At 38.8% G+C, this 22,690-nt stretch overlaps 1 protein-coding gene across 1 annotated transcript in view; it reads right to left on the bottom strand.

Moving 5' to 3' along the window:
• Positions 1-2,772: 2,772 nt before the first annotated feature.
• lrp1.L (LDL receptor related protein 1 L homeolog) overlaps positions 2,773-22,690 on the bottom strand; it is a 189,981-nt gene continuing 170,063 nt past the window's right edge. Inside the window, 22 exon segments of the mRNA XM_018247455.2 lie at positions 2,773-4,742; positions 5,759-5,903; positions 6,697-6,793; positions 7,017-7,081; positions 7,725-7,785; positions 7,788-7,829; positions 10,061-10,115; positions 10,117-10,226; positions 10,789-10,953; positions 12,120-12,293; positions 12,607-12,747; positions 13,923-14,099; positions 14,241-14,357; positions 14,559-14,665; positions 15,086-15,264; positions 15,852-16,114; positions 16,600-16,722; positions 17,910-18,044; positions 18,699-18,833; positions 20,805-20,927; positions 21,419-21,538; positions 22,509-22,641. Coding sequence (XP_018102944.1) covers positions 4,602-4,742; positions 5,759-5,903; positions 6,697-6,793; positions 7,017-7,081; positions 7,725-7,785; positions 7,788-7,829; positions 10,061-10,115; positions 10,117-10,226; positions 10,789-10,953; positions 12,120-12,293; positions 12,607-12,747; positions 13,923-14,099; positions 14,241-14,357; positions 14,559-14,665; positions 15,086-15,264; positions 15,852-16,114; positions 16,600-16,722; positions 17,910-18,044; positions 18,699-18,833; positions 20,805-20,927; positions 21,419-21,538; positions 22,509-22,641 — 2,808 coding nt within the window. The 3' untranslated portion in view covers positions 2,773-4,601.

Below are 22,690 nucleotides of genomic sequence, written 5' to 3'. Positions count from 1 at the left end.
GGATCCGATTAAGGGTTTGTGCCGAGTTCCTTTATATAATACATTCTCTTTCCTTTACGCCTCGATGGCCTTCTAAACAAGCAGTGAGATGATGTAAAATATATATGCGTTTAACAAAGGTGGCGCATTTCCCCCCCTGCAAATGGAGTAGAATTCCAAACTGAGAGAAGTAATCTGTAGGGCTCCAAAACATCAATAAATCAGTCTGTGGTCAGAGGTAGCCATCCAGTACTCTGTGCTTCTACTTCACTATTTGCACTTCTGTGTCGAAAAAAGTTTTCAGATGTGAACATGATCAGGGTGTAGAAACTCTCACATAGCAAGTGCTAGCAATGGCAATATTTATCCAAGCAGAAAACAAAAGGGATTTCAAAGGGGCTCCAGCATGAAAGGCCCTTGGCGTGTTTGTACCCAGGGCACCTATTTGCTAACAACTTGTACTGCTATGTCTTTTTAGGAGGAGATGATTCAGGTTAGAGTCCTGCGTGGGTCCATTTTTTGAAACCCGTACCCGTTCTATACCCGCAATTTCACCTGCATGTTCCCGCAACTCAACCCAACCCACAATAGTGACATCACTCCGATGCCGGAAGAACCACAAGGGTGGGTAGAAGGGATCAAGCACGCACCTTTGTTGGGTACCCCGCTGGGTTACCCGCATGGGCAAAGAATCAGGGACTTTTTGCCAAAAACCAGAGCACTTTGCGGGTATCCCGCAGGTACCCGGCCTGATACTGGACTCTACTTCAGGTAACATTGTTTTATACATCTCTTACATGATTTGCATCCCCTGATTTAAAACTTTCCCCTCATCTTACACCATTATTTTGTGGTTCCACCAATATAAAAAATGCATAATACATTTCCCTGAGTTTACATCATGGTTTCTGGTCCCCTGAAAAATGTAAAACGGGGTTCTACTATACAATATTTTACCTCTGTTTACCCAGAAATCTTCAACATTTCTATTCCAAACAACGGCACGTTTGGCAATGTTTGGAACCGTTATCCCCCAAACTGTGCCAGACTTTGCAGATCTGTTTATATGAGTCATGTAAACAATGATTGTTTTGATTAAACACTTTGGAACAAAGTTCTCCACCTCTCCATATTCATCATACACAATTCATTAGCCTTCAAGGTGAAATGTGTAATTCAGAAACTCAACAGTCTCAGTCTTGGCAAGAGACTGTTATCTACTGTAGATATTTGACTCTCCATGTCAACCCATCGAGACATTATAATAATCATGGACAGCAGTACTGCTGGTGCCCCACGCTTGTACCAGTCCATATACCAGAAACCTGTTGTAAAACATAAAACCATGTTCTTCGTATGGTCACAGGCCTCCATGGTTAGTTTTATTATCCTTATACTTGACAGTTGGAGGTCCATTCTATACAAGCTATCTGCAGCACGTAAGAGGTATGAGATAATGTCATTCTAGAAGTTGTTGACTTTCAAAACAAGGTCAATCTTTTGGACTAGTGTAAATTATGTCTTATAAAAGAAACAGTATGTTGCTTTAGTGATGTACTGTGTAAAGATACTTACGTAGGATGAATGGAGGGCAGGGCCAGACTGGAACACTGAGACATCGGGGAAAGTCCCGGTGCACCCTGACACCTGCCTGCAAGTTAGCTGCCCCCCTCCCCACCTCCCACCGCTCTGCTGCCATGCTTTCCATTGTGGAATGCACAGCCATCTTTAATTAACAGCAAAGTAAGTAGCGCAGCGGATTGGCTTTTGCTGTGGCAGCTGAGTGGTAGGCCCTTGGGTGGCTGTGTGGAAGGCTCTTGAGTCAGGTACCCGGGGGCCCACCGACTACGATGGAGGGCTAGTAGTTCTGATACACTGTGTATGCACATGCATGCTGCATTTGCAGATAACACAAGACTCTTCTTTGATTCCTGCTGTTACCAGGGGTGTAACTAGAGAGGAAGCAGACCCAGGAGGTATATGGGCCACACAAGTCCTAATTAATGACCAATTTCGACATATATTGGTAAAACAGGACAACCTCTGGATATGTTGGGGGCCCTAAATGAATTTGCTGTGGGGCCCAGTAGTATTTACACCACTGGTTGTTACGATTGTTTGGGCTGTGAGCCAGACAAATAGAACATTAGAAAAGCAGCTCATACAGTGCATATCCCCTCATATGGTATCCATCTGTTTGGCCACTGCTCATTCAGTTGTCTACCGTACCAGTGTATTGCCACCTTTAAGCAATTGTGGATGCAAGCATGTTCATGAAAATATAGTAAAAAGGGAAGGTAAAGGTCCAAACCACTGGCTTTTTAACAGAAAGCATTTCATGAGCCTTTTTGCAGAAGAAATGGAGGCCAATTGGGTAAATGAGGCAGGAGTGTACCTGGATGAGACAATCACTGTGACATCAGAAGTTGACTAGTATATGAAAACACACACACGAGCCATCAATATCCAAAGTGATCCAGTTATAACTGGTGCTTACTGATGCCATTAGTTACAACTGATGCTTAGTGAGTTATTTGACAGCAATTACAACTTGTGAATTAAAATAAATTATGGAGGATATTAATAGTCACCTTGATGTTTCATGACCTGTATAAAAACACTTGTTCTACGGCCTTGTGCCATTATATAGTTATGGAACTCCTTGGTGACATATCATTTCTTTACACATTACCTCATTATTGGTAGATTTATTATAGAAATTAGCCCCGCTCCTAGCTTTAATAGCTCTTCCTTGAGTGTTGATAGTAAAAATAAAGACATAAGAGAGTTGAATGTCTGTTAAAAACTATAGTTTTATGTATGTAATAACTAGCCTGATACAGGATAATGTTTAACAAGAATGTGCAAAAAAAAAAATCATTTTTATTATGTCGGATTAAAACAAAAGGCAATCACTCTCGATATCATCAGTGACAGATTAAACCGGAAATAAGAGGAGCTCAGCTTAGCCCCATCACTGCCAGAGAGCAGCACGTAGCATTCACAGACCACTGGCAACAAAAGAAGGAATCAGAAAGAATAAAGTGGGAGCGGATTTCTGGCTATTACACATAAAGCAGCAGTGCCACAAAGCAAGAAAGTGACTGATGAAATCCTGTAAAAATAATTACACTTTATTCTTGTAAATCCATGATTCTATAAATGTGATTATGTGGTTGGCTAGGCAAATATCAGTGAAACGTAAAGGAAAGAACGTCAAAATACAACCAGTGAGAAGGATAGGTGGTGAGTAGGGCAGAGAATGAGAGAACGTGAATATATTCTATTCTTGGAATAAGAAACAAAAAGCAAATGTGCATATTAAACCCCATGATAGGATGAACAACACTATTTATATATCATTTTTTTTTACATTGTAGCACTGCTCCTTTAAATGTGTTAAATAAGGGATATTTAGACTCTGCCCTTCTGTGGCTTGGAATGGATTATAGGAGTTGGGGGTGCAGGGGAGACGAAGGACAGGGAGGCAAGGGGCATCCCTGAATCAGATCTACAAATACAGAAAGGCAGAGATAGCAGCTTTTTTTAAAAAAAAATCTGGAACAGCTTTCTTTAAAGTGCCCTGGATTTACATTTTTATTTTCATTTAAAACTTTATTAAAAGTTAAAACTAAAATTAGTTTGATTTTGAATTTAGGTTTTACGGTTTAATGCAATTAAATATAAAGCCCTTAGACCTCTTCAACTGAAAAGAACAACAGAAAAAATCTGAGATTGCAAATCTACGACATTCAAAGTGGGGAGAGTATTTTCCCCAGCTAGAAAGCAGGAGCTCTCTAGATATCAGGCACGTTGAGCTTTTCAGGCAGTCTCGTTGCCTCCTTTTCCCGGGTTTGGATCTTGTCTGTCAGGGGAGCCTAATTCTCTTTTCAACTCCCTACTTGTAACGAAGGGGCTCGAAATGACATTGCACAAAACCCTCTAGAACTTGTACCAATGCTGAAGACTTTCCCCCAGTTTAGATCACTCTCCCATTCCTTAAGAAAAATTAAGTAAAACATTTTGTTTAAAAAAAAAACAACACATATTTACTGTGTGCAGTAGCTAAAAGTCAAAAGCAAATAAAAGAAATGACGATGGAAAAGTAATAAACTGCTTGCTGACGGGTCTCCCGCTGTTTGACTTTCATCGTACCATCCTTGTGATTACCGAAATGGATTAAAATAATGTAACAGTCTTGGTTAAAATGACAGCCCTTGAAACTGTAAAACCGTTTGCCTCTTCTTATTTTCTCTTTTTTTGAAAAACGAGCGGACTTCTTCCTGTTCTGCTCCTCCGCTTCTCTCTTGTCTCTCCAACTCCCGTTTCGTTTGATGGGATCCGATTTTTGACATTTGTGCAAATTGCAGAGTCCCCATGGCAGGCAGTTCCTGGGCACTGACGAGTGAAGAACTAAAAGGAATGCGTTTGCAGGTTCCAAAAAAAAAAAAAAATAATGGCAAGGAAAAAAAAAAATATATTTATAATACTGAGATCAAATATAAAAGTAGTCCTTCATTTATACACTTTATACACCATTAGGCTGTGTGTGTGTTTTTTTCCATTTTTTAAATGTTTTTAGCTATTTTTCTTTTTTTTTTTTTTTAATTAAAATCTTCACCCTATGCCAATGGGTCGGAGAAGTCATCCTCGCCTCCACGGGAGAGCAGTTCCCGCTTCTCGTCTGTACTGGCCAGTGAATGTCGGCTGTTGTGAGCTCCCATGTACAGGGTCGCGTAGACTGGATTGGTAAAGTTGGTAGGCTGGCGGGATAAAGATCAATGGAACATTAAAGTGATGCATATTTTCTCTCTCTAAAATTACTCTAAACATCCCCCACACCTTTCTCCCTGCACAGAGTCTTATTTGGTTTATAAATTACAAAACAGCTCAACGTCAGCTCTTCTAGCTACTTCCTTCCTAGCGTGAAGCTCAGCCCCCTGAACTCTCTCCTCTCTCAGACTATGAAGACTTCAAAGAGTTGCCTACTGCTCACGCCTAATTGATTTCCATTGGAGCAGAAGCAGTGAGCATTGCCCAGTAGGCACCTGTTTGAGGTCTTCATAGTCGGAGAGAGAGAAGGGAAGCTCAAAAAGGAAAAAAGGGGGTAGCTTCATCCTAGACAAGGAAGTAGCTAAACGAGCTGAAGATTTAGAAACCGACTGTGAAGACAAACTTGAATATTTCTGAAACCGAACATAATTTTCTTACTTCAGTATAATGAAGCTTATATAAAATTTTCATATTCAAAATAATTCCCCTTAAAAAAGGTGCCTTTTGTTAGCAGGGAAAACAGGATTACTCGGCCATTGCTCACCTATTATCCACATTAGCACCAATGACATGAAAATAATGAATCTTCCAAAAGTAAACAGCAAAGATACTGTGAATAGTGATGGGCGAATTTATTCTGCAGGCATGGATTTGCATCGAATTTCCGGATTTCACCACCTGCAAATTTTTTCGCGAAGCCGCAAAAATTCGCCGGCGAAAAATTTTGCTGGGACAAAAAAGACGGCCATTGTCTCGCATAAAAATTATTTTGACACATAATACCTTTGGCGAAAAACGTCACGCGTGTAAAAATTGTCTTGCGCCTAAAAACTGTCAAGCGTCAAAATTATTTTGATGCCATTGACTTCAATGCATTTTTTCGGAGTATCAAAAATTTTTCAGCATAGAGAAATTCACTATAACTATGAATTGAAATGGCTTGCGCAGCTAAACATAATCAGAGACTCTAAAGTTTTTATTATTCCCAAAGTCATTAAAATAATACCTTGTCTGGATCCAACGTGAAGTCTGCATCAAGGAGGTCACCTCCATCATCGTCTGGCTCTCCCTCATACATTTTATAGGTTGGGTTGCCAATTTCTACATTCATGGCCCCATTGGTCATTCTCTGATGCTGGAAACCTTTGGCTCTGTGAAAGAGATTAGTGGCATTTTAGGACATTTATATGCAGATTATGGTGTTAACTAGGCTATCTGCAGAAGCAAATAATCAATTGTTCCTGTTATCAGTTAAATTGCATCACTTTAAGGCGGCCATACACAGGCCAATAAAAGCTGTCGACAGACCGAGTTGGCAGCTTATTGGCCTATGTGTGGGGCCCTCCAACGGGCTTCCCCAATTGATATCTGGCCGAAAGTCAGCCAGATGTTGATAGGACAGGGTTAAACATTCCGTCGTATTGCGGCCGTAGATGCGGTCCCGCGGTCCGTCTGTCCGTATTGGTAGCATTACGACCTGATCGTTGGGCCCTAGGGCCCACGATCTGATCAGCCTGATATCACATACCTCAATGTGGGCATATCGGGAGAGATCTGCTTGTTTGATGAAATCGCCAAATGAGTGGATCTCTACGTGTATGCCCAACATTAGCAAATTATGTGATTAGAGTTTCCACAATTCATCCACTTTCTATTCAGTCCTAGGGGATTTTTAGAAATGTATTTATCAATGGATGAAAATGAGAGTTCACCATTTGATAAATGCACTTCTAAAAATTCCATAATAATGAATAAAAAGCGGGTGAGTTTTTTGTTGCAAAATCTAATCTCACAATTTGATAAAGCTGCCCCTTAGTCGCTAAAGGTATGAATGTGTGACATGGCCTTAAACTAGCCGCTGATATGAAAAGAAGTTGCTGTTGGTTAATACATAAAAGAAGTGGCACAAAAGCTGAATGGAAACGACCATAAGAAGGATCTTACCCGCTCATTCGGTGCCTGTACCAGAAGTAGGCCCCAGCCATCACCAGCAGAACAAGCAAAATCACCAGTACAATAGGGATTACAATGGATGCTGTTGCTGTAATGAAATGGGTCACATAGGTGTGAATTTTGCAAAATAAATAGCCTTGCCCTAGGCATGTAAAACTCATAATAAAACAGATGCAACATTTACCAACCAGGTCCTCTATTCCTTCCACTGTTAACAGATAAAGAAAAGCTGTCTGAAAACCCAGCCCAACAGTAAACATATAATCCTCGGGGAAATAAAACTGCAAATGGATTGGGTTACATCTACTTACAGCTGCCTTGTTGCTCCACTCCTACAAACACATTGCAGGTTGGGCCAGTCATCTGTGCTGGGCATCTAAAAAAAAAGAGACAGGCACAATAAGCTCACAATGAAAAATGTGCAATAAATTACCAAGAACATAAAAATGGTACATACATCCCTCAGTTTGCCAGCATTATATAGTCACCACCACCATATACATGTGACATGACAAGTATGGTGTATCATCTGGAAACCCGTTACCCAGAAAGCTCCAAATAATGGGTAGGTCATCTCCTATTTTTCTATAAATGTTTAGATGATTTGCTTTTAGCTGTAATAATAAAATAGTAGCTTGTAGGTAACTGAGCTGCATGTACCCACACTGATGCCATTAATTTTCTAATGCTTTTAGTAGTAAATAATAATTTACATTGTAAGCTCTACAGGGCAGGGACCTCCATCCTCTTGTCTCTTTTACACTTTAGCTCTGGGGAATCTTTAATGCAACTGTACTTTATATTTATTTGTTTTTATTATTGTACTTTGTATAGATTTGTATCTATTATCGTAATGACCCCCTGTTTGTTCTATTATTTTAATTGTCCTAATAATATATTGTTTTATCATTCAGTGCTATGTACATAAATAGAGCATAAGCATAATAGCATATAAGCACCTAAAATGCATTCTCCCCTGCCTGCCCCATGTCGCCTCCCCACCACATACAGTTCCTTACTGGCACTCAGGCATATCTGTCTGGCGATTCATAGTGCAGATTCCTCCATTCAAGCAGTAGTTTTCACACGTAAGGCAGGTCTTAGCGATACGTCCATCCAGGCACCTGCAAAAGTGAGTCCATTTCAAACCTGTGCATCATTTGTGTGTATTTTATTATAATACACAAAAGCCATGAATATCTTGTAAATTATATCCTTATAAACGGTGAGTAGTGATGTCATCAGTTATAAACGGTGAGTAGTGATGTAATTTCTGTCACATGACTCACTAAAATTTGTGTATTATAATAAATAAAGTACCCCCAGTTGTAAAATATGAGGATATTATAAGTTACCTTGGAGTTCCATGACCTGTATAAAAACACTCGGCCTTCGGCCTCGTGTTTTTATATGGTCATGAAACTCCTCGGTAACTTATAATATCCTTATATTTTACAAGAGGGGGTACTTTATTCACTATATCATTTCCAAAAATGACAATTAAAGGCTTCTGTATAAACACAGGTGCTAAATGCACCAAGAGTGAAGTAAATGCAAAGGACTCTTCCAAATAAAGGACAATCGATGTTTTCTCTCTCTCATATAAGTTGACCATTTCTGCCATGTTGTGCCCTTAAAGGCAGGTGGGGGCATAGTTTGTTTGCTTTGACAAACTTTGGAAATATTAGATGTGTCAAAAACCCCTTTTTATACAATTGTTTCCCCAATCTCAATCACTTAAAGAAGAAATAAACCCTAAAAATTAATATGGCTAAAATTACCATGTTTTATATACTGTACTTAATGCACCAGCCTAAAGTTCCAGCTTGTCAATAGCAGCAATGATCCAGGACTTCAAACTTGTCACAGGGGGTCACCATCTTGGAAAGCGTCTGTGACACTCACATGCTCAGTGGCCTCTGAGCAGCTGTTTAGAAGCTAAGCTAAGGGGGTCGTTTTAAATTATCAAGCAAAAAATGAGGTTGGCCTGTAATATAAGCTGATGCTACAAGGCTGATTATTAAATTCTGATGCTAATTGCACTGGTTTCTGTGCTGCCATGTAGTAATTATCTATGAATTATTAATCAACCTTATATTGTGACATTTCTATTCTATGTGTACTGTATATTGTGAGTGGGTCCCTAAGCTCAGTAAGTGACAGCAGCACAGAGCATGTGCAGTGAATCAGCAGAAAAGAAGATGGGGAGCTACTGGGGCATCTTTGGAGACACAGATCTTTACTGCTAAAGGGTTGTGGATGCCTTGGTCTGGTACAGAAACCCAAAACATCATGTACAACATTTCTAGCTACTTCTTTAGTTTAACTTTCCTTGTCCTTTAAGACGAACAGTGACATACATGTTGGCAGTTAGATTTTACTATACTTTACTGGATTTTACTATATGCACTGTGGTCTAAAGATAAATACATATGCATTATGAAACACTGAGTGATTGACCATGCCTGTAATAGATAACAGTGGCAGTTTAGCCAGTTTTGCTGCCTATACAGATCATCCTCTGTCTTGATTGTGTGTGTTCATTATCGTTAATCTACTTTTTCAGGTTACTTAGGAGCTCAGCTATATCTGATATGTGTTGCTGTAAGACATCATTTGAGTGACGTGTGTCATTGATACATTTGCAGAACCATTATAACTAAATCCTTTTGATATAATATTGTGTGTGTGTGTGTGTGTATGTGTATATATATATATATATAGATATATATATATATTTATATATATAAAAAATGTATGCACAGGTTTTGTAACTTTTTCAAGCTTGAATATCATTTGTGTCTTATTCAGCATGTCTCGTTCTTCGTTTTGGGTTTCATAAGTGTGAAATGTTGTGAGTTGACATTTTCTAGTTCCGTATAAAGTGTTCCCGCCATTTAAGATTTTAAAGAACAGTCCAGTGTAAAAATCAAAACTGGATAAATAGACTGTACAACATAAAAAATGTTTCTAATATCGTTAGTTAGGCAAAAATGTAATGTATTAAGGCTGGAGTGACTGGATGTCTAACATAACAGAACAGAACACTACTTCCTGCTTTTTAGTTCTCTAACTCTGAGTTAGTCAGTGACTTGAAGGGGGGCCACATGGGACATAACTGTTACGTTTGTTTCCTTTGATCCTTAGCATGCAGCTCATTGCAAGTCCTGTGAGTGAGGATGCTGCTGTTGTTGTTACTACACTTAGATGTTACAGAACTTCACCAAGGCAAGCTTCAGAAGTTAGACGTGAGTGCCTACATATTTAAAAAAAATGTTTTATATTATAGCGTAGGATTGGTTCTTTGAAGGGGGAGAGAGTAAGACAGTGGAAACTGAACAGCCCTCAGACTTACGAGCAGATGACCTCTCCATTCCTTGTTTCGCATTTACCATCTTTGCAGCGAGAGCATCTGTGAATCTCACATTTTGTGCCTTCATATTCTGGGTTGCAGCGACACTGCTTTGTCCCGTTCGGCAGCATTTGGCAGATTCCATTCTCACAATACCCTTTACACTTTCCTGGAACAAGAAAAGATTCTCCTTCAGAAGGCATCAAACAAACAAAGGGTGGGTATAATTGCAGTAGAAAACAAAGAACCAATATTAAAAAGATAGAGAAAGGTAAAGTAGAAATGCAACTTTCTTTAGGGGGCCCGGATATATCAAACAAGTTTCAGCTGCAATGTTTGCAATTTTGTTGAAATTTAGCAAGACAACAAAAAATTTGGAAAAATAAATATGAAAAACCCCTAAAATCTGTTGAGATGAGCTGCTGACAATTCAAATTGCTTGAAAAAGCATGGAAAATACTAACTTTTCTGCACTTTTTTGCGACTGTGATTTGCCCATTCATGTCCTATCAACCTCTGGCAATCAGATGTTTCCTATATTACAGTGCAAAATAATCGGAATACACCTAGGGATCACATTTATCAAAAATCCCTGGAAAAGTCATGATTTTTCGTGGGGGGGGGGGGGGATCACACATAATCAAAACTAATTTTGACCCCGACTCTTCCTGCATTTTGTTTTGTGCATATTTATGAAAATACTCATTTTTTCTCTTTAAAAATGTCCTTACTGTATTGACATTTGTCTCCAGTGTAGTCAGGCAGACAGCGACAGTTGGGTTGGTTGCCTTGATTCACAGTGCATGAGCCATTGTTTTGACAGTAGTCTGAAGTGCACACCTCCTGCAGACACTGAGGACCTGTAAACCCATTGGGGCAACGGCAAGTTGGCATGCCTGCAGAGAAATGGAAAAGGAACGATTACTGCAAGTCTAAAAACAAATATTTTCACGGAGAGTGTGGTATAAGTATCAGGCCTGGGACCTGTATAGGCTCCTGTTATCTTGTATACATCACCATGAAACCCACCCCAATACATTAAAGCGTGGGTGGCCCAGAAGGACCTTAGCATCACCCAGTCCAACCTTATTATGACATACAATGTTTTTGTACAATGCCAGTTTATCGGTGGACAAACAATATTGCTTCTACCTTTTTCTTGCCAGAATGGTCAAAAGCAGCTTTAAAATATGCCACGGAATATGGTTTCCCCCCAACCAGCTGGAGACAAATGGGGGTCTAGAATATTTTACATTGACTTTTTACAAATATTATTCTTTCTTTACATGAGTCTAATTGTATTTTACCATCTTTGCGCCTCAAAGCTGAAGATTCAAAATGATTACATTGTTTCTGTTGCAAAATTAAAGCAATTTATAACACTGTAAATCTGTTCTCAATCTGTCAATAAAAGAGGCAGCCCTGTTTATATTAAAATAATGTTCTCTCCCGCCTCCCAGGTTAGCAAAACTACCTGACTGCTTTATTTCACTGTGTAATACATTTTTAGTAGCGGCAGAAAGAGGCAATAAACCATGCAAACTAGGTAGAGTTTCTAATGAAAAAAACTTTTTATAAGGAGTTCAATAGATATAGGTTAATTTTTTTGCCTTGAAGATTTAGTTATCACACAACAGCCCTAATGTTTTCGGAGCATTGCACTAGGGCGTGAGCAGCAGTGGTATATGAATAGAGCATTTTTCCACCCATGTGTGGGAGGCAAAATGCTCAAATGTACTTATTCATAGACGAATGCTGGAATTGCTCTGATCCTGCTCGGAAATTTGTCACGGAGGGTTCCCATTGAGAAGTCACCAGCTGGCAAGGTCAGAGTGATTCTCACATGAGCCAAAAAGGCAAAATCTTGCCAAGCTGGAAATTGCTTGTACGGAAATTCATGTAGTATACCACTGCCCTTATTAGAATTAAAAGAATTGCAGCAAAAGAGATAATTGTATACTGCACTACTGCATACATACGACACAAGGTTTGTGAATTGTCTTTTTTTTAAGTTTTTCTTAGTTATTTTTCTGGCAACTTATTATGAGAGCAATAACAATACCTGTGAGTGATGGGGAACATATTCCACCGTTCTTACAGTAATCCCGACACTGGTAGGTTTCACACCTCTCTCCATCATAACTGGATGAGCAGCGACACTTTGGTTGTTTTCTAGCATTCAGGAAACACTTGCCTCCGTTCAGACACTCTAATGTGCAGCTTTCTGGAGTGGATGCTACGGGAGATAAAGAGAGGCATAGTTACACTTTAGCTCAGGGAGGTTTTTTAACATTTTCAGGTTTAAGTCCCACCTCTGTGGCTCAAATAAACTCTAGGCAGACCAACCCCATTGTTTAGGAATTTCTGCACAAACGTATACAGTGTATGGTGGATACTTGCATCAGACCTACACATGTACCATAACAGTATTTCCTCAAGAATAATCATTGATCTATAGTGCCCAGCTAATTCTGTGTTCTGTAGTCCTTTAGGTTTACTATTAATAAGGCTGAAAATGAGTGTGTACATGGATTCAAACCCATACTTACCATCTGGTGACTGTGTGGGTGATGGGATTATCATACATGTACCATTGTCCAATCGCCTTCCATTGGGACAAGTGCAGACTGGCCCACTGGGACTTAGCAGACATAGCCATTCACATTTTTTTCGATCGCAAGGATTGGTTACTGAGGAGAGAAAAAAAAGCAATGCTAACAAGTGCAGATAATGGATCCAAGCACATTTTGCATGGCTAACATCTGGTTCTCAGAAAGGCAGACTAAATGCCGTAACAGCCCTTTGTTACCGTAAACAACAGTAATGAGGATTAAAAGGGACACTTTCTGCCTCAAGGGATCCATTTTCTGTTTACATCAATGAAAACAAAGATTGGAGCCTCAGCTATTGCTCAGAATGCTACTTGGCCACAAATGAGCAAGAGAAATAAACAAATAGGAAGAACTCATATTAATCTCTTAAAGTGTAAACTAAGTACTGCCACAGGAACTAGCACAGAATAATAGCAAAAGACAAAAAGCAAAGCTACAGAAGTAACATGCAACTAGTTAAAGGAACAGTAACACCAAAAAATGAAAGAGCATTAAAGTAATTAAAACATTATGTTCTGTTGCCCTACAATGGTATAACTGGTGTGTTTGCTTCAGAAAGACTACTATAGTTTATATAAACAAGCTGCTGTGTAGCCATGGGGGCAGCCATTCAAGGCCCAGGTTACATAACAGATAACACATACACACTGTAGAATAACATTTTATTTTATTACAATGCTTATCTGTTATCTGCTAAGTATACTGTGCCTTTTCTCCTTTTTCAGCTTAAATGGCTGCCCCGTGGCTACACAGCCGCTTGTATATATAAACTATTGTAGGCTTTCTAAAACAAACACATACTTCTTATCAATGCCAGGCAACAGTACTTTATATTTAATTACACCAGTTTTCTTTTTGGTCTTACTGTTCCTTTTAGCTGCAACAACCTTATATTAATATAGGCCTTAGCATATCACACTTGCAATAAATATCAGTCATTTGAAGCTTACCCAAAGCACCATCCAATAGAATCCTAGATGTTCACCAAAAGCACCTCCATAAAAGAGACGTGTTCATTTATTGGCTGCAAGAACTTTGCCATTGGCATTATGTATGCTTGAAGCACAAGTTAGGCAACAAGCAGCTGAGCCCCTTAAGCATCTTCTTTATACAAAATGTCCTACAGTTTCTAATTTTACAAGGCTCCCGCATGACTAACAAATATAAGAAAATTACATTTTTATAACCCCATTGTGCCACCATCTTATTGTATTCCATGACTAAAATACTGCCATCCATCCATCCAATCTCACCTTCTGGTTGCTTGTATTGGTGGTGTAGAACAACATCTGTCACATGGTTTATTCCCCAAGTAAGATTGGTGACAGGCCCATGCCCAAATTTGTGCACTTTAAAGATGAGATTATTGATGTATGTTACACCATAGATGTAGTCTTCAAATATATCAATACTGAAAGGATGGGTAAGACCTGTTAATGAAGGAATAAAGTAAATATGTGCATTTTCAGTCTTCATTGGTCAGTTCTTCAGATTGCAGATTTTCAGCTGTTATTGGACTAAAATCCCCAGCAGGCTGTCAAAATATAACAGAGTACCACATTTATATTCACCTTTCTTGTTGCTGATTGCCACAACAGGATCTGTTCCATTAAGACGGATGCTGCAGATAATAGACAGTTTGGCATCAGCCCAGTAAAGACGCTCATTGTAGTAATCCACTGCTAATCCTGCATGAGAACAATAAGCATGTAGCAAATAGATTAGGTTTATGTTTCCAAAAAAAATCTTTGCCTGCATTAAAGGATTTGTCCATCAAATGGTGTATTTTCACTTGATTAAACTTTGTACTACACAAACACATAAATAAAGCCAAGGTGACCTGTGGCAAGTGAAAATATGGACCATAACCTGAGTATTTCTAGTCATACCTGTCGGCCACTGGATGTTGTCTTCCACAAGGGTCTCCCTAAGGGTTCCGTCCATGGCTGCAGTTTCAATTTTAGGATGATTTCCCCAGTCAGACCAATACATTGTTCTGGAAAAAAATGTAGATATAAGGAAACTACGTAATTCAACCCTGTCTATGCAACCTGCCTGTTCAGGGCCGGATCTACATAGCGGGTGCCCACTGCCGTTCATTGCCCCCTGTCCCCTCCCCTTTATTAGTGCACATTTTCATGTGCATCCCCAGTGTTTTTGAACCAATGTGGGTGTGGTTGGACAACATGTCGCACCCAAAAATCCTGCTGCCCTACGCCCGGGCCTTGGTGGTCTTTCCACAAACCCGGGCCTGAATCTGTGTTTATATTAAGGACTGGTGAAGTCAACTACATTTTAAAATAAAATATTTGATGATGAATAAAGTATCCAGCAATTGATGACTGCCCTGTGTTTGAACATAAACTAAAGTTAGCAGATGCAAAATAGATACTACAGCTTCCTGATTATTTCTTACCCTCGTAGAGGATCAACTACAATGGCATGAGGTTCATCAATCATGCCAGAGATCAAAGTCTTTCGGTGTTCGCCCTTCATTTGGGCTACCTCAATTACATCCCGACCGGAGTCAGTCCAATATATGTTCCCTGCAACCCAATCAATTGCGATGCCTCTGGGCATTTTGAGACCTGGAATCTGTAAAGAAAACATAAAATCAGCCTAAATATTCTAGGTTGCCCTATTTATCGCTATTCTTAAATTATTATTCAGCGTATTTACACTTTTACATATGACAGTTGCTACATGACCATCCTTGTTTCCAATTTTAAACAGTCGAAGAATCAAGCAATGTGGCAACTCCTAAAATAAAGTGCAAATAATTAAAGAAAGGATGCTGTAAGCACACCTCATATGTGTATGCATTTAATATAAAACTAGAAATAAAATTATATAGAGCAAAAAATATTTTTTTGTTGTTAAAGGCTGCATACATACAATTCTTTCTCCTTGAGAACAAAGGCAAGGCTGAAATGAATTTGGTAATTATTTAGATAATTTCAAGTTTATATTTTAGGGTGCCATTCCAAAAAAAAAAAAAAAACCCAAAAAAAACAATTATTCGTCTGCAATTCAAAGCAGTTTTAGAGGCATGCATTTGCATTTTCATTGCATGTCCTCATTGTGCCACTAAATGTCTTGTTACAAATTAGTTGCTGATGCATTTCCATACAGTCTGGTTTAATAAAAGGTGACAAATATGTGAAATAAATTATTCAACTTACATTAAGGTCAGTGACACCCTCATCTATCTGTCTTTTGTTTCTATTGGAAGAGGTGGAAGATGTTGAATGCAGCTCCCGATAGGATATCTTGCCAGTGTGCCAATTGCTCCAGAAGATCTTGTTGCCCTTCACATAAACATCCATGGCATCAATACGAACATTCTCATCCCCTCTGAAGGCCTGCTCATATGCGGAATTGGGGTTGAACGGATAAAGGCTTCGTATCTCATTATCATCAGCAATGTATAGAACCTGGTTAGATCCTGAAAGCAGAAATGGTTATGGTCAATACCACTTTTCAGATACGTAAAACAAGTGGGCGTATAAGATAAAAAACAAAGAAGCCTCACTAAATTAAGCTCAGTACAAGTAGTATAGGGAAGGAAAAAGGCCTGTTCATACATCATACCAAGAGCCAACTTCAAAACCATCAAGCAAACAAACTCAGCAGTATAGTACTGACTCATCTTCATCTTCAACATTTTGAATATTTTGATAACTCTGGGCCTGACAGGTACAACACAGCAATTAAAAGAGTATTATGTTTCCTGTTGATACTTGCATAATGGTGTGCCAAGTGAATGGGAAAAAGTTGCCTGTTCTGAAGGGTATTTTTCTTGGAGTGAAGACTGCAGTACATTGGCACTATAGTGCCTTCTATAAACTCTTCCTAATATGTCTTAGCTATTTCATGTTTATATTAACACCCTATAAATGATCATGTTTATCAAAAAAAGGATATTCTTACCATCTGCTTTGCATGAATGGTTCGTCGACTTGACAAAGTTTTTGGCGCAGGTGCACATGTGCGATCCTTTGGTATTGTTGCAGATCTGAGAGCAGGTACCAAAAGTGAGGCATTCATTGATATCTACAATGAGAGAAATATAAATGATCTCAGGAGACATCCTTGTCCTCTCTGAAAGGGTCTATAAGTAAATTAAGCATCCTAGAGCTTTTGTATGTGCACCTTATATATTTATACAAAGTGATCAGACACTTAAGCACCTCTTCTCCAATGCAAACAATCTGGCCAGGCTTTTTTATAACCAATACCCATACCTTTGTATCAGCTTAGTCACTCTTCTCTGTACTCACTCTATTTCAGTATCTTAGTGCCACTGAGGGTATAGGTAGCCTAAATATTTGCAAACCTAACATTTATATATATATATATTGAATCTCATCTGCAACTTAGCTGATTAAATCTATATAGTTATATCTAACTGGCAGACACAGATTGCTTTTCCTTGAAGTCATAAAAATATTAAAGTACAAATGGACCCAAAACAGAACTCTGTTGCATTCAACTTCACTTAGAACCACAGTTAGAGAATGTAACTGATCCTTACAGCTATTTTTCTCCAGGAGCTGCCTGTTGTGATTCAGCTTCCTTCTGATATCAGAGGCAAAGACCTGTGATAAGTTGCTGTGTTCCCATAGCCAACAGAACTGCAGCCTCATATCTTATAACGTCACACTGTAGCCTTCTCTCCAAATTAGAAGGTTAGAGCTTAATGCAACTCACGCAGGAGTCAAGGTCAGTCTTACAAAGAGACAACTACATGGAAGGCTCTGATAATCAAAATAATAAGGATTTCAATTTGTAGTTAACTAAATGGGAACCGTTAAATCAGGAATATTTCATTTCATGGAAATAAACTTTCTAAATATAATTACTAAGCAAATCTGTACAGGTCCTGTTTCTGAAATCAAGTTACTCTTTATTGAATTCTCTCTCTCTTTTCATGCAGGCCCACAGTCAGTTTATTTTTGGACATTTACCCTAAATACGGTATCTAGGCAAAGAACAACTCATGCAACCAGTTGCCGACATGGGAACAGTAAAGAGTAACTTGATTGTTTCAGAAGTGGCTCAGAATAATCACATTTAGAAAAATCCATTAGATAAAAGGATACACTTCATGTTTGTTTCCCCCTTAAGAAGTGATGATGCCTAATAAGCATACAGTATATCAGATTTTTCAGATCAGCATCTTTCAGATTTTAGGTTACTCACATCCTCCAATTTATAGCTTTTTTTTTTATAGATTGTACCTTTGCATGCATTGCTTCCTGGGATCTTCTGGAAACCATTCTGACAAGTACAATAGACGGTTGTTTGTGTATGGACGCACTTCATCTCCTCTCCACAAATTGTGCTGTTGCCATGACATCCATTAATTTTAAGATCTGTCAGGAAAAGCAAAATGTTGGCATAACTGTATGTAGCTGCTAAAGAACCTACATGAAATGTATTTATCAGGACAAGTAACGCTATAACTGGAAGAGTTTTCTATGAATTTAAATATAATAGATGATTATCATTCACAGGTACAAACTGCGACTCGGATATAATTTATATAAATAAGCTGCTGTGTGTAGCCATGCTGGAAATGCTGATTATCTTTGGAGCAGCCATTCCATTGAAACAGGGCAGTAGGGCACTTATTTTCATATCAAATAACAGATAATCCCTGTGGAATACAACTAGTTTTAGCATTAACCTGGGACAATAACTGGGGTCATATGCCATTCATGGCTCTTTACAGAGTTATAAAAAGAACACCTCTCTCATACAAATCAGGTAGGTGCTGGGTGGACAGATACACATTTACATTTATATTGAACATTTATAAATGTTAAAAAATATACATATTTTCACTTTATGGTGTTATAGGTTATTTAAAGTGCCAGCTGCCATAGGGAAAATACCGAATGCTAGTTTTCAAATTTCAATCTTTCTATTTTGGGTCCACTCTGGTAGTAGGAAGGTAAAATTTAGGCTGCACAACACAACTGACATTATGCAGAGTTGTTAGAGAGTAAGAACTGCATTACACGCACCAGGGTAGCAGCTCTCTTCATCGGAACCATCTCCACAGTCATCGAACAGATCACAGTGCAGACTGGAGCTGATACACTTGCTGTTCTTGCACTGGAATTCCTCTTTCTCCATGTCACAACTTTTGGGTTTCTTATCTTGTGTACAGAAAATAAAAATACATCAGCCGATAAAGGACACCGTAAGTTTTTTTTTTAAAATGGAAGAATACACTCCTGCAGGTCTTTAAATTTATTTCACATAAAGAACCCATATTTAAATGACTTTTGCATATTAATAAGCAATATTAATAAGGCTTTTATATGAATATGAATATATATATATATATATATATATACTTTTTTTTTTTTAATATGTGCCATTGAATTATTCCAAAATTAAATGTTACCATTTTAAAAGGCCATCCCTCTGGCTTGTACCAAGCATTGTGCTCACACACAAACCAAGGGCCTGTTTGTTCACATCAGCAGATATAGGTACATCTAGGCTATACCGGCCCCACCCCCGTCTCTGCCCTGTTTAACCCCAGCTCTGCCACGTGCTTCCTGATCTGCTGCTTCAGTCCAGTGCAGCCACCCATCTGGCTACTCGGGGATCAGGGTGATTTGGAAATTATGGTTGTGAGGACATGTCTATATCAGTTAATGAATCGACATTTAATCCAACACATTTTCCTGTTAAAGTTAGAACCTATATTTTTTGCTGTCAGGTAACCAGTAGAATTGAAATATTCATGAATACATATAAATCAAGATTATATGATCAGTCACATATTACTATATAAATCGGATTGTTACATTATCTTACAAAACCTATAGATCTTTGAAGGGGGACCGGTTCATTCCACAAACATACATGCAATCTGTAGTGAATGTTAAAATAATTCTATTGCACAAAATATATTTTATTACATTACTTGACATATAAATGGTTTATAGTGTAATAGTGCCAATCATTTTTTTATATATACAGTTTAAACAACTCAACCATGCGGCTCACCGGTAATAGCCACTGACATACTGGAATCAGCCAGTTAGACAAATACAAGAGGTCCTCTGCACTCAATCCATTATCAATAAAGTAACACCAAATAGTGAAAGTGCCATAAAGTAATGAAAATATAATGTACTGTTGCCCTGCACTGGTAAAACTGCTGTGTTTGTTTCAGAAACACTACTATAGTTTATATAAACAAGCTGCTGTGTAGCCATGGGGGCAGCCATTCAAAGATGAAGAAGGAGAAAAGACACAGGTTACATAGCACATAACAGATACGCTCTGTAAAACACAATGGGATTCTTTAGAACTTATCTGTTATCTATTATGTATTCTGTGCTTGAATGGCTGCTCCCATGGCTACACAGCAGCTTGTTTATATAAACTATAGTAGCCTTTCTGAAGCAAACACACCAGTTTTGCCAGTGCAGGGCACATTATATTGTCTTTCCTTTAAAACACTTTCATATTTTGGTGTTACTGTTCCTTTAAGGGCATTGGAATCTGCCGAATAAGAGCTGGTAAAATCTGTCAGTGACTCACAGCATGATTGTATTATTTTGCCAACGTAAAGGCTGACAAACTCAAAATTAAACCAAATTTACTACCAAAACAATTGGAAGAAAAAGAAAATAATAATGAAGATTATCTATGAAATGTGTTTACTAAACACCTACTGCAGTTTAGTAGATATTTACAATATTCACTGTTCTCCGTTAAGTACTAAGTATTAGGGGTGCATGGGGTGGCCCAAAACCCACAGATCAAGTGGTTTTGGGTTGAATAACTGCTTCTCCAAAAAGTCATGGGCAGTTTGGGGGCCTGGCTCAACCCCCACCCAGTCCCTACATGCTCCTCATCCCAAACCCCTTTGTTGACGACAATAAGTACTGCTTTTATTTATAACCACGCATCTTCCCCTTCCCATCCCATAACATCATAAATAGGCAGATTGGGCTATATAAATAATGCTGGGTTGGTGCTTGTCAAAAATGTGTTGACCTGCACATTACTACTATATATCACAGTATAAGAAAAATACAATTAATGATGATGACAGAACAAAAGACAAAGAGCAGTTAGCATAGCAGCCTCTGCGCTGTCTTACTCACCACAATGTTCTTCATCTGTGCCATCACCGCAGTTATCAATACCATCACAGACACGTGCCATACTCAGACAAACCCGGTCGTTTCTACAACGGAACTGTCTATATGGTGGACAGGTAAACTTCACTGCAGAGACACAAGCAGGACAAATACCAAAGTGTCATAAACGCTAAATGCACAATTATTTTCATTGAGGAGGTAGTCATTCACCGGGCTTTTCCCCTGCTAAGATTCCTAACTTATGTGTCCATTAAAATGTTTAGTCAGTTACAATTTCCATGACCTTTTGAATAACATGCATCTATCAGAGGACACCAAAACTGTATCAAAGGATGGACTCGGCTTGGATCATCCATAGTTAGAAATTTAGGAATTTCAGCTGCGGCCACATTCCTGCAGAAATCTACAGTCCTCAGTCAGACGGAGGGTAAGGAGGCTTGTGGTTTAGAAGTCCAATAAAGTGCATGGTTTAGAAGTTCAATTAACTCATTTTACTAATCGTGACACAACTAATGTGCATACATGCAGACTGTATCAGTACATGGCAGTGCATGATCTACAGACACATGTTAGATATGCAAATGCCTGCAAACGGACTGGTTGAAGCTCTCACTTACAGCACTCATCTGGTTTCTCATCAGAGTTGTCCCCACAGTCATCTTCTCCATCACACTTCCAAGCCAGAGGTTTGCACAGAGTGTTCTGACACTGAAACTCATCCATGGGGCAGGTCCGTACTGAAAGATATATTGACAAATTAACCATGAATGCCAATTCAATTGCCAATTATCTGCCATTCCCTTCCAACTGCTTCCTGATGGGTCCCCCAAACCATACACATTTTTCTCGATGTACTCTATGGCTGTCTTACAAGTGAAACCTTCATATAAAGCAACTTTTGCTTTTCCTGGCTTTATATTGGAAATAACAAGAGAACAGAAGTCCTCATTTTGCCATTCTGCAATCTGGGGGAAGTAGTTCTCTTTCATCCTCTCGCTTCCTGCCATAAAAATAACATTCTGCTGACCAGGAACACTGAGGTTATACAAGGAGAGCTAGCTGCTACAGGTATCTATCTAGAAACAGGTTTCATTTTTTCAAGAGGGTGTTTAATGTGCGACTTGTCCCCAAAGAAAGCCATTAGAGCTATTTTTACGCAGTTACAAGAAGAAGCTGTTGAACAACAGGGAGATTGTTCCTTCGCTCTGCCGATGCTAGAATAGATTTGCCGGGGCCTCAATCCTCCATGAAGGGTTACCGCAATCCCATATTAGTCCATAAAATAGTATTTAGAGGAGAGCACTCATAGAAGCAGATACTGCTAAAACATTTTATTATTGACTACAAATCACACGACATGTTTCGGGCATGGCCCTTTCGCAACACTTGAGAAAGGGCCATGCCCGAAACATGTTGTGTGATTTGTAGTCAATAATAAAATGTTTTAGCAGTATCTGCTTCTATGAGTGCTCTGTTCTAACTAATATTTTAAAGAAGAAGCTGTTAATCTTCTTGCAAGACATAGCCTGTAGCTATAAAGGAAAAACAATCTTGCCCTCATATGCAGAATTATATATACAGCTAAGTTATACACAGAGAGTATTATGTTATTTTTTTCCTCTAAAATGAAAGTCTACACATTTTTCTGAAAATGTCCGAATCTGATTGCAAGGTTGGATAGTGTGCCTAAAGGGCACTGGTACTGACCCGTATTATGGCAGTTCTCTTCATCACTGCCATCCATGCAGTCAGCATCTGCATCACAGTGCCAGCGATGTGGGATACAGTGGCCATTGTTACACTGGAACTGATCTGGCTCACAGCGCACCTTGCAGTCTTTCTGTTGGGAAAAAAAGAACCATAGACTGAACTGATTAAATGCAGAAAAA

This window comes from Xenopus laevis, chromosome 2L (assembly GCF_017654675.1).
Source record: "Xenopus laevis strain J_2021 chromosome 2L, Xenopus_laevis_v10.1, whole genome shotgun sequence".
Classification (NCBI taxonomy): domain Eukaryota; kingdom Metazoa; phylum Chordata; class Amphibia; order Anura; family Pipidae; genus Xenopus; species Xenopus laevis.
The sequence above is the reverse complement of the archived record's forward strand: the minus strand, read 5'-3'. Positions and strand labels throughout refer to the sequence as shown.